A 13,388-nucleotide genomic window follows, 5' to 3' on the forward strand; every position below is an offset into this window, starting at 1 on the left:
ACCCTACATTGCAGGATTGTTGTGAAGGTTAAATGAGGTAATGTGTATAAAGTGCCCAGCATTTAAGTGTTTGATAAATGTTAACTCCTATTTTTAAAAAATAATAAAACATGCCAGCTATTTAAATGGTGAAAACTAATTTTCATCTTTGCAGTATCTGCAAGGGAATCCAGGAAACATACAATCATACCTTTTCAAACTCTATAATACAGTAAGGCTATATTATAGTGGATACCAAGTACTAGTTCTTCATGTTCAACATGGCCATTAAATATGATTTTTCTCCTTGGCACTCTATCATCATTTGTATGACCAAATAAACACATTTTAAAATGTATTCTGCATATTGCTGAACTATGAGATGATGTTTCAAATATAATTTGTTAGCATTAAGAAAAATAAGACATATTTTAATGCACTGCCAAGTTTTTAAGTTCTATCAAAACAGAGCCAAATGCACAAGCTCTAAATAAACAGTACTCTTAACTTGGACATGAGTAGTTTTATACTCTGGAAAAAGATGACAATAGTAATTAACTTTTGTTCTGAGTTTAGTGTATGCCAGCACATGTTCTAGCATTTGACATGTATTATCACAAAAAAATCACAAAAACTCCATTAGGTAGGTAATAATATTCCACATTTACAGAAGAGGCAACTAATGCATGAAGACTTCAGTAATCTATACAACTAGTATGTGGCAGCACTGGGATTTAATTCCAGGCAGTCTGGCCTGGCCCCAGAACCAATATTCTTATGTACCCTTCTTAACTGCACAGTAAGATGCTTCTGTTCTTCTAGGGTTTTTTATGGTTTTAGGTTTTACATTTAAGTCTTTAATCCATCTGGAGTTAATTTTTGTATAAGGTGTAAGGAAGGGGTCCTGTTTCAGTTTTCTGCATATGGCTAGCCAGTTTTCCCAGCACCATTGATTAAACAGGGAATTCTTTCCCCATGGCTTGTTTTTGTCACGTTTGTCAAAGATCAGGTGGTTGTATATGTGCGATATTATTTCTGAGGCCTCTGTTGTGTTCCACTGGTCTGTGTATCTGTTTTGGTACCGGTACCATGCTGTTTTGGTTACTATAGCCTTGTGGTATAGTTTGAAGTCAGGTAGCTTGATGCCTCCAGCTTTGTTCCTTTTGCTTAGGATTGTCTTGGCTATATGGGCTCTTTTTTGGTACCATATGAAATTTAAAGTAGCTTTTTCTGTAATTCTGTGAAGAAAGTAGCTAGATGGGAATAGCATTGAATCTATAAATTGCTTTGGGCAGTATGGCCGTTTTCATGATATTGATTCTTCCTATCCATGAACATGGAATATTTTTCCATTTGTTTGTGTCCTCTTTTATTTATTTGAGCCGTGGTTTGTAGTTCTCTTTGAAGAGGTCCTTCATGTCCCTTGTAAGTTATATTCCTAGGTATTTTATTCTCTTTTGTAGCAATTGTGAATGGGAGTTCACTCATGATTTGGCTCTCTATTATTGGTGTATAGGACTGCTTGTGATTTTTGCACATTGATTTTGTATCCTGAGATTTTACTGAAGTTGCTTATGAGCTGAAGGAGATTTTGGGCTGAGACCATAGGGTTTTCTAAATATACAATCATGTCATCTGCAACCAGAGACAATTTGACTTTCTCTCTTGCTATTTGAATACCCTTTCTTTCTCTTTCCTGATTGCCCTAGCCAGAACTTCCATTCAGGACATAGGCATGGGCAAAGATTTCATGACTACAACACCAAAAGCAATTGCAACAAAAGCCATAATTGACAAATGGGATCTAATTAAACTAAAGAGTTTCTGCACAGCAAAAAAAACTATCCTCAGAGTGAACAGGCAACATACAGAGTGGGAGAAAATTTTTGCAATCTATCCAGCTGACAATGGGCTAATATCTAGAATCTACGAGGAACTTAGACAAATTTACAAGCATAAAACAACTCCATCAAAAAGTGGGCAAAGGATATGAACAGACACTTCTCAAAAGAAGACATTTATGTGGCCAAGAAACATATGAAAAAAAGGTCATCATCACTGGTCATTAGAGAAATGCAAATCAAAACCACAATGAGATACCATCTCACGCCAGTTAGAATGGCAATCATTAAAAGTCAGGAAACAACAGATGCTGGAGAGAATGTGGAGAAATAGAAACACTTTTACACTGTTGGTGGGAGTGTAAATTAGTTCAACCATTGTGGAAACAGTGTGGCGATTCCTCAAGGATCTGGAACCAGAAATACCATTTGACCCAGCAATCCCATTTTGGGGTATGTACCCAAAGGATTATAAATCATTCTACTATAAAGACACATGCACACATATGTTTATTGAAGCACTATTTACAATAGCAAAGACTTGGAACCAACCCAAATGGCCATCAATGATAGATTGAATAAAGAAATGTGGCACATATATACCATGGAATACTATGCAGACATAAAAAAGAAAGAGTTCATGTACTTTGCAGGGAAATGGATGAAGCTAGAAACCATCATTCTCAGCAAACTAACACAGGAACAGAAAACCAACACCACACATTCTCACTCATAAGTGGGAGTTGAACAATGAAAACACATGGACACAGGGAGGGGAACATCACACACCGGGGTCTGTCGGGCGATGGAGGGAAAGGGGAGGGAGACTATTAGGACAAATACCTAATGCATGCAGGGGTTAAAACCTAGAAGACAGATTGATAGGTACAGCAAACTACCATGGCACATGTATACCTATGTAACAAACCTGCACATTCTGCACATGTATCCCAGAACTTAAAGTAAAACTTTTTTTAAATGCTTCTATTCTATCTTTTTAAACTCTAAGCACTTAAAGTACTTTCATTGTATATTTAAGTTATGCAACAAAACATTTAATACTATAATCACAAAATACATGGTAGAGCTATGGAATCAATTTTCAGCTATGTTACATAGCCAAAATATTTTTAAAGAAAATCTTATGCTTAATAAATATATTTTGAAATTTTTGGCTAACTACTAAAATTATGACTAAATCTTAAAAGAACAAGGACTTAACTATGTTCATGTGGTTTAGAAAATAAAGGAATTGTTGCTTATCTTCATTTGTTAATCCACACACTTGTATTCTTTCATATTAAGAGTTAATTATTATATTTATTCTGCCTTTCTTCTCTTGGCACAGACCATGTAAATGGACACTGCACAAGTCCAACTTCTCAGAGTTGCAGTTCTGGAAAACGTCTTTCTAGTGCCGATGTTTCAAAAGTAAATCGCTGGGGTCCTGGAAGACCACCATTTCGAAAAGCCCAGTCAGCAGCCTGCATGGAGATTTCTTTACCGGTTACAACAGAAGGTATGTTAAACATATTAAAAATTTTTGGTACAGTTAAAATTTGGTTTACCATGGTAATGGGAACAGAGATACAGGATGGAGATCACATGTGAAAGATATTTAAAAACTACTAGTCAGTGAATACCTGAGAGCCTGATGGGGCTGTGGCCATAACTCCAACTCCATTCCTCACTCCACCTCCTTCCTCACCTGGAAAACCAAAATGTCTCTGCTTATAGGTAACTACTCGCTCCTCTGTACAAAGGGAGAGCTATGCCTTAATCTGTTCCCTACCCTTCCCGTAATAATTAAGAGTTTATTTCAATCCCAATGGTAAGCTTTTTGGTGTCTCTATCTGTAGATATTTAATGTATTGCAACCTTAATTTCCTCAATTGTCAAATGAATGTGACCAAGAACAAAGGCAAGATATTAAATTCTAAAGTTTTCAATCTTCATCTTCATATATTTTTAAAAGGAAGGTCTATTTGTTTATTTATGGAATGAGTGTGGGGCGATGGGGGAGGGGAGTAAATTACAAGAGCCAGAGACCAGACATTTTTACAGAGGGACAAAAAGGGAATTTTGTAACTTTGCTGCAACTGTCCTATTGATAAGGAACTTTAGAAAGAGAGATAGGAAAAAAAATTTTAGGAAAATTTGCTATAGTAATTCTATGCTGTGAAGTAAGTCTCTATTTACTACTCCTGAAAACTTTTGACAGTGATCTATATTGGTCCTCAAATTTAAAAAAATTATATTTAAGCTTTTGTTTTTTTAAATATTATGCTATACTAAATCTGATCCCTTAGATATGCAGATAATGATGTTATTTCTCTAACAGGTGTCTATGAATATCAACTTTGTATGGTGATGAACCATGAATGGAAAAGATTTGGAGCCATATAATAGCTAGCATGTTATAAAAGAAGCACTATGTAAGGATTATAAAAGGAGTAGCCCCCGTTTAATTTTTATTTTTTTAAGAGAGAGGATCTCATTCTGTTGCTGAGGTTAGATTACAGTGGCACAATCATAGTGCACTGCAGCCTCTAACTCCTGGACTTAAGCGACGCTCCTGCCTCAGCCTCCCAAGCAGCTGGAGGTGCAGGTGCACACCACCACATCCATCTTATTTTTCAGTTTTTGTAGAGACAGTGTCTCACTAAGTTGCCCAAGGTAGTCTTGAACTCCTGGCCTGAAGCACTGGGGTTACAGACAGCCATGAGCCACCACACCCAGCCAGAAGTAGCACTCTGAATCACTGTAATGAGAGGTGGGAATTTTGAATTTTAGATACTTCTACCTCTAATTTGTCCTGGATTCTGGGAAAATTACTAAACTCTAAGTCTGTCTCCAAATCTGTAAAATATATAACTTCCAAACTCCCTCTTGTCTCTAAATTTTATGACAAACAATTATTTTTATAAATTTGCTAAGAGATAAAAAGGAGAAATTAGAAATACTATATTTTGTTTCCTTTTCTATAAAAACAATTATGAGTTACATGTGTACCTATCAAGAGGGAAAAGAGAGTGAAGGCTGTAGAAAGAAAAATATGAAGAACTTGTAGTCTGTAGATTATAAGAGCAGGACAACCTTGATAACATTTCACTGAGCTGTATAAGTTTATGCTTATTGGAGTGTGCACATGTACAAGTGTTGATGAGAGGAGAACCTGAAACCATCCTGTTTTTTTGTGTGTTTTTTTTTTTCAAGTGAGCTGAAGCACTCTCAGAAAGATTACCACTATCAACAGGATGGCATATAGTCTATACTCTTTGTTTAGCCCTAGGCAAAGTTAGGACTGGATTTGTATTAAAGGTAACAGCCTGAAACCAGTTCAGGGAGATAAAATTTGCATTTTGGCCTTGGTAGAAATGTTAATTTTTACAATTGTAATTACCCCAGATATAGAATATGTTTGCCACAGAAGATTTGTGATCCAGATAAGCCCTTTCATGCCAATCGTCACAATATTGTCTTTGGAATTGACAAAGTGTTAGGGACACTTCCAACAATTTAGAGGTAGGAGGGAAGCACAATTTCAGTGATACCGGAAATTCTTATAACTGTTACTATTTAGACTAAATCTTTTTTCTAGGTAAAAGAATTTCAACTAACTTGTGAGTTAACATAGAGAAAGAAAAATGGTGAGCCAGAACTCAGGAGCCTCCAATTCTAGTCCTAGGTCTGCCTAAGCTTATGAATTATACTTCTAGACTTCAGTTTCTCCATCTTCAAAATAAGGGGTTAACTGGATAAGCTCCCTCCTAGGTCAATTAACAAACAATGTAATTTTACTTCCTCCTTGTAATTTCGGTTTTTATATATTAAATCCCTGATGTTATTGTGGAAATATGCTAACAATTTGTGTGGGGTTTTTTATGTATTTCCATAGAAAACCGAGAAAATTCCTATAATCGTTCCAGAAGCTCTAGTATCTCCAGTATTGACAAAGATTCTAAAGAAGCAATTACAGCACTATACTTCATGGAATCCTTTGCACGGAAAAATGACTCTACCATCTCTCCTTGTCTGTTCGTTGGAACCAGTCTGGGAATGGTGTTAATCATCTCCTTAAACCTACCATTAGCAGATGAACAAAGGTTTACAGAGCCAGTCATGGTATTGCCAAGTGGTAAGAGGTTGTATTCATTCATTCCTTCACTGTTACTTTTTCAAATTTAGATATAAGGTATTATAAACATAAATTTGTATTGGAGCAAAGGTTATACGTATTCTGCACAATGGGAACTATTAAGAATTTTATATATCATATACCATCCCAACATTTGTCATATTGTAGCTTTCCTTTGGGGTAAAAGAGTACAAGCATTTCTTTGGTAGTAAACTGTGGAAGTGCCAACCTGAACAATGACATGGTAAATAAGTTCCTGAAAAGCACTGAGGAAAACCTAAATGCAAAACTTAAATTTATTTTTAACAAATTGAAGCATTTACCCAAAGTTCCATGCCAGATTAGAGCATGAGTGTTTTTACATCATCCTTGAAGAACTCAGAATAATTAAGCTAGAAGCTGTCTGACCTAAAGTGGATTTCTAAAGACTTTTATAACCTTCTCATCTTGTTTCAAAAGCGTGCCACACAATTTCTTTCCTATTCATGCTAGTGCCTAGAGAATTTGACCAATGTTATAAGTGTTGTTGTCAAGCATATGTTGTATTCTCTTCCTCCTTGAATTACCTTTTTTTTCTTTTTGAAGAAGAGATGAGTGTGATTCCTCCTGTTATTCCTAATTTGTTCTTATCACTAATTTTATTGTTTCCCTATTTCCTATATAAGAAATTTTCAGATAGTTTTTAAGTTAAAAAATTTCATTAATCTGTAGGATAAGGGTTTTATTGTAAAAGGATATATATAGAAGGTTACAGTTGTGTTTCCTTTCACTGATGTGCTAAGTTCATATGAAAAGATTGTAGGTAGAATAGTCAGTTCTCTATTAATGTGGCAAATTCAGATTTGTGTTTTAAAAGTTAATTGTGACGATTACTTTATTTTAACATATAGTTCACATGAAAAAATATATTTTACTATAGTCCTAATTGTGAGAAAATATACACAATTCTTTTGACTGGTGAATTAGTTGGAGTCAAATCAATGACATCATAATGAATTATTAATTATTAATTCAATTCATTTTTTAAGTCAATAAAGGATTACATATATTGGACATCTAATATGTACCAGGCATTCCTCACAAGTTTAAAGGTAAAATCAACTTCCACTGTAACACAAGTTTAAAGCTGTAAGTTAAAGACAATTTCCTAACTAGAAATATTCTAACAAATGTAGTTTTCTGTATCACAAGCATAGAAATAAGCAATCCCTGGACTAACAAAGCAGGTCTCTCAGTATTATAGGGAAATTCTTTGCCATTCTTAGCACATATATTTAGACCAAAAAATGATGACAGAATACAAAATAAGTATAGATTTAACTTTTGGCATTATTTTGTTAATATTTGAAAACTTTTTCTTTATCTATTTAATAAGATTTAATGGGAAGCTATCTTCTCCAAGTCTCTATGTCACTATTCTTTCAAGACTTTAGTTAATAATATGTGTCAACATCAATTCATTGGCTGGGCACAGTGGCTCATGCCTATAATTCCTGCACTTTGGAAGGCTGAGGGAGGAAGATTATTTGAGGCCAGGAATCTAAGGCCAGCCTGGGCAACATAGTGAGACCCCATCACTACCAAAATTTTTTTCTAAATATATATTTTTTAAAAAATTGCTGGGTGCAGTGGCTCACACCTATAATCCCAGCACTTTGGGAGGCCAAGGTAGGAGGATTGCTTGAGCCCAGGAGTTCAAGACCAGTCTGGGCAGCATAATGAGACCCCATCTGTACAAATAATTTTTAAAAATTAGCCAGGTATGGTGGTGTGCACCTGAGCCCAGAAGGATGAGCATGCAGTAAGTCATAATCTCACCACTGCACTCCAGCCTGGGTGACAGAGTAAGACTCCATCTCAATACAAAATAATAAATAAATAAATTAATTAATTCAAATGTGCCACACTTATACAAGATGTTAATAATAAAGGAAATGACAGAAGGGGTACGTGGGAACTCTTTATACTTTCTGTTCAATTTTCTTTAGATCTGAAACTGCTGTTAAAAATACATTCTTATTAATTTGTTGAAAAAAAACCTGTATATAAAGGAGAAAACCATTAGTCTGGGTTCCCATGTTTGTTCTATAATTAACCATTACAAGAAAGAAAGCCTACTTGGGAGCCATAATTTATGGCAGTAAAAAGAAAGGAGGGAAAAGATAAAGGTGACAGAAAGCTTGTTTAAATTTAAAGTAGAAAATTTTGTGCATCCTCTTTCAGAGCTTATTTATTGACTATCTGTCCTAGTCTTCACCCTCCTTGCCATATCTATTTTCTTTCCTATAGCCATGAGTCTCTGCCCAAGCTTATGGGAACTATTATGGGTACTGTTTATGTTATTATGGTTGCTGCCACAGCTAATGGGAACCATTAAAGAAGGTTTGGATTTAAGGGCATTTAGCACTTTTCCATTGTCAGTGCTGAATTGAGTGACATGCTCTCTGGCCTTGAATGCATCTTTTTTTCCTGTAAAAACATTGTTAAATAAACTTTTGTCAGTCGGCCCAGGAAAATTCATGAGTCAAATAGTTTCCTTAGACTTGAAAACAGTCTACTTTGAAATGTATCCACTCATTCAACAAACATTTACCAAGACCATACCACTGAAGTAAGCACTGGAGATACAATGGTCCCTGTTTTCAGAGACTTGTAGGGAAAAACAAAATTAAACACAAAATTACAATAAAGAAAATATAATAATGGAAATTACACTAAGAGAAATAAAGAATACTGTGGCAGCATGGCAGGGGGATTTGGGGAAGAGCTCCCTAACAAAAATAACATCTGAAGTGGAAGTTGGACAAGTTTGGGAGTAAGTGTACAGTACTGATGTTTAAGAGTAATTTGGGGGCTGGGTGCAGTGGCTTACAATTGTAATCTCAGCATTTTGGAAGACCAAAGTGGGAGGAATGCTTGAGCCCAGGAGTTCAAGACCAGCTGCACAACACTGGGAGACCCTGTCTCTAGAGAAAAAAAAAATTTTTTTGAAAGAGTAATTCAGTACAACATGAGTAAAAATCTACAAGTAAGAGAGGACATGGCATAGCTGGAGCCTGTAGATAGAATGATACTAAATGAGGATGGAAAAGTAGGCAGGGAATGATTATACAGTGCCTTATAAATCGTGTCAAGAAGGAGAAGACTACCTAGTGTTTTTTGTTTTTGTTTTTGTTTTTCAGTACAAAACTTGTGATGCAAAACACTGGGGTTTTTTTTTTTTTTTCAAGATCTAGTTATTAAATTTTAAATTTTATAATTGTAAAAATCAAAATATAAAGAAAAAAATGAAAATTCTACCACTAGCAAACTTTGTCCCTTCTCTGTCCCCCTTCCCCTCTTCATTTCCTCCCCTAGGAATTTTACTCTCCACTAGCAGCTCGGTGAGAAATTTATTAAAACTCATTTTAAATTTTATTTATTTCTACTGAACTCTTTATGCTGCCAACTATAAATTATTCTATAATGATCAGTTCTGCCATACAAAGTACCTAGCACTGCTTTGTAATATATATATATGTTATATATACACACACACATATATATATAACATATATATATATAGCTCATAATCAAACTCAATATTTAAATTCATGATTAAAGTCAAGATTCTCCTTGACTTTAATCATGAATTCTCCTTACCCCAGTGGTAGGCTGCTTTTTCATTGCTATAAAGGAATACCTGAGATTGGGCAATTTATAAAGAAAAGAGGTTTAATTGGCTCACAGCTCTTCAGGCTGTGCAGGAAGCATGGCGCCGACATTTGCTCAGCTTCTGGTGAGGCCTCAGGAAGCTTCCAATCATGGTGGAAGGCAAAGAGGGAACAGGCACATTACATGGCAAGAGGAAAAGCAAGAGAGAGAGGAGGGAGGTACCATATAATTTTAAACAACCAGATCTTATGTGAACTAATAGAGAGAGAACTCAATAATCACCAAGGAGATGGTTCTAAGCCATTCATAAGGGATCCATCCTCATGATCTAACACGTACCATTAGGCCCTACCTCCAACATTGGAGATTACATTTCAACATTAGATTTGGAGGGGACAAACATCCAAACCATATCAACTTCCAAACTAGTTATTTTTAACACTCTTTCATTTCTGTTAGTAGAATATTAACAGAAATATAATTAATAGCCATCATACTACCTAAATCGCCTCCATAACTTCAGTTTTTTTCTTCTGACCCTTTTACTCACTGCCTTCAAACTGGTCATATGCCAGTATTATTTTTATCATTGAATTTTTACTTTTGGACCTACCCTGTCTACTCTGGAGTTGTCCCAGCCTTACTCGCTAAGTCAAACTTATTTTCCAGCATTCAATTCCTTTAAAGTCTGCTTCTCCATTGAAGAACTAGTAAGTTAATTTATATAAATATGAAAATAGGTTAATGTGCTTTCTTATAGATATAATATGAAACTGGTTAATAGACTTTTTCTGGAAATTATTTAATTGAAATTAGAATGATAGTATTTTTAGTCCTAAGTCTAAACTTTGATGAAAAACTTTATTAAAATATTGTTTAGTTAAGATCTTTTGATATAAGATGGGTATATTTCAAATATACTTATGAAATTCATGCATTTTATCTCTTATAAACTGCAATAAGAACTAATACAATAATAGCATAGTTAAACATAATCATTACATTTGACTGAAGAAGAATAACAAAGGCCTCATACAGAATACTCAACATATATACTCCCCATTTATAGGTTTCAATATTTAGCACCTTTCAGAGTTACCAATATCTATTATTCTATTTCATATGTTCATGTGTACCCATTGTTTAGCTTCAACTTATAAGTGAGAACATGTAGTTTTTTACTTTCTGAGTCATTTTATTTAGGATAACAGCCTCCAGCTGCATTCACATTGCTGCAAAGTGCAATGATTTCATTATTTATTTATTTTATTATAATTTAAGTTCTAGGGTACATGTGCACCATGTGCAGGTTTGATACATAGGTATACACATGCCATGTTGTTTTGCTGCACCCAGCAACTCATCATTTACATTAGGTATTTCTCCTAATGCTATACCTCCCCCAGATCCCTAACCCTTGACAGGCCCCAGTGTGTGATGTTCCCCGCCCTGAGTTAAGTGATCTCATTGTTCAATTCTCACCTATGAGTGAGAACATGCAGTGTTTGGTTTTCTGTCCTTGTGATAATTTGCTGAGAATTATGGTTTCCAGCTTCATCCATGTCCCTGCAAAGGACATGAACTCATCCATTTTTATGGCTGTGTAGTATTCCATAGTGTATATGTGCCACATTTTCTTAATCCAGTCTATCACCGATGGACATTTGGGTTGGTTCCAAGTCTTTGCTATTGTGAATAGTGCTGCAATAAGCATACATGTGCATGCATCTTTATAGTAGCATGATTTATAATCCTTTGAGTATATACCCAGTAATGGGATTGCTGGGTCAAATGGTAATTCTAGTTCTAGGTCCTTGAGGAATCGCCACACTGTCTTTCATAATGGTTGAACTAGTTTACACTCCCACCAACAGTGTAAAAGCGTTCCTATTTCTCCACATCCTCTCCAGCACCTGTTGTTTCCTGACTTTTTGATGATTGCCATTCTAACTGGTGTGAGATGGTATCTCATTATGGTTTTGATTTGCATTTCTCTGATGACCAGTGATAATGAACATTTTTTCATATGTCTGCTGACTGCATAGATGGCTTCTTTTGAGAAGTGTCTGTTCATATCCTTTGCCCACTTTTTGATGGCTTTGCTGGTTTTTTTAGTGTAAATTTGTTTGAGTTCTTTGTAGATTCTGGATATTAGCCCTTTGTCAGATGGGTAGATTGCAAAAATTTTCTCCCATTCTGTAGGTTGCCTGTTCATTCTGATGGTAGTTTCTTTTGCTGTGCAAAAGCTCTTTAGTTTAATTAGATCCCATTTGTCAATTTTGGCTTTTGTTGCCATTGCTTTTGGTGTTGTAGACATGAAGTCCTTGCCCATGCCTGTGACCTGAATGGTACTGCCTAGGTTTTCTTCTAGGGTTTTTATGGTTTTAAGTCTAACATTTAAATCTTTAATTGATCTTTAATTAATTTTTGTATTAGGTGTAAGGAAAGGATCCAGTTTCAGCTTTCTACATATAGCTAACCAGTTTTCCCAGCACCATTTATTAAATAGGGAATCCTTTCCCTATTTCTTGTTTTTGTCAGGTTTGTCAAAGATCAGATGGTTATAAATATGTGGTGTTATTTCTGAGGCCTCTGTTCTGCTCCATTGATCTATATCTGTGTTTTGGTACCAGTACCATGATGTTTTGGTTGCTGTAGCCTTGTAGTACAGTTTGAAGTCAGGTAGTGTGATGCCTCCAGCTTTGTTCTTTTTGCTTAGGATTGTCTTGGCAATATGGGCTCTATTTTGGTTCCATATGAACTCTAAAGTAGTTTTTTCCAATTCTGTGAAGAAAGTCATTGGCAGCTTGATGGGGATGGCATTGAATCTATAAATTACCTTGGGCAGTATGGCCATATTCATGATATTGATTCTTCCTATCCACAAGCATGGAATATTCTTCCATTTGTTTGTGTCCTCTTTTATTTCCTTGAGCAGTGGTTTGTAGTTCTCTTTGAAGAGGTCCTTCACATCCCTTGTAAGTTGGATTCCTAGGTATTTTATTCTCTTTGTAGCAATTGTGAATGGGAGTTTACTCATGATTTGGCGCTCTGTTTGTCTGTTAATGGTGTATAGGAATGCTTGTGAGTTTTGCACATTGATTTTGTGTCCTGGGACTGCTGAAGTTGCTTATCAGCTTAAGGAGATTTGGGGCTGAGATGATGGGGTTTTCTAAATATACAATCATGTCATCTGCAAACAGGGACAATTTGACTTCCTTTTTAACTAATTGAATGCTCTTTATTTCTTTGTCCTGCCTGATTGTCCTGACCAGAACTTCCAACACTATGTTGAATAGGACTGGTGAGAGAGGGCATCCTTATCTTGTGTCAGAAAGGGAATGCTTCCAGTTTTTATCTATTCAGCATGATATTGGCTGTGGGTTTGTCATAAATAGCTCTTATTATTTTGAGATACGTTCCATCAATACCTAGTTTATTGAGAGTTTTAAGCATGAAGGGCTGTTGAATTTTGTCAAAGGCCTTTTCTGAGTCTATTGAGATAATCATGTGGTTTATGTCATTGGTTCTGTTTATGTGATGGATTACGTTTATTGATTTGTGTATGTTGAACCAGCCTTGCATCCCAGAGATGAAGCCGACTTGATCGTGTTGGATAAGGTTTTCGATGTGCTGCTGGATTTGGTTTGCCAGTATTTTATTGAGGATTTTCACATCCATGTTCATCAGCGATATTGGTCTAAAATTCTCTTTTTTTGTTGTGTCTCTGTCAGGCTTTGGTATCAGGATGATGTGGGCATCATAAAATGAATTTG

The 13,388-nt window shown here is 35.5% G+C and overlaps 2 protein-coding genes across 2 annotated transcripts in view; one reads left to right on the forward strand and one right to left on the reverse strand.

The window, feature by feature from the left end:
* The window catches only part of STXBP5L (syntaxin binding protein 5 like), a 488,571-nt gene that overhangs the window by 444,742 nt on the left and 30,441 nt on the right, over positions 1-13,388 (forward strand). Inside the window, exons 22-23 of the mRNA XM_017955191.3 lie at positions 3,169-3,339; positions 5,719-5,958. Of these exons, the coding sequence (XP_017810680.1) occupies positions 3,169-3,339; positions 5,719-5,958 (411 nt within the window). The remainder of the gene's footprint in view (positions 1-3,168; positions 3,340-5,718; positions 5,959-13,388) is intronic.
* POLQ (DNA polymerase theta) overlaps positions 1-13,388 on the reverse strand; it is a 168,952-nt gene that overhangs the window by 2,790 nt on the left and 152,774 nt on the right. The window lies entirely within an intron of this gene.

The sequence above is a fragment of the Papio anubis genome, chromosome 2 (genome assembly GCF_008728515.1).
Source record: "Papio anubis isolate 15944 chromosome 2, Panubis1.0, whole genome shotgun sequence".
Taxonomy (NCBI): domain Eukaryota; kingdom Metazoa; phylum Chordata; class Mammalia; order Primates; family Cercopithecidae; genus Papio; species Papio anubis.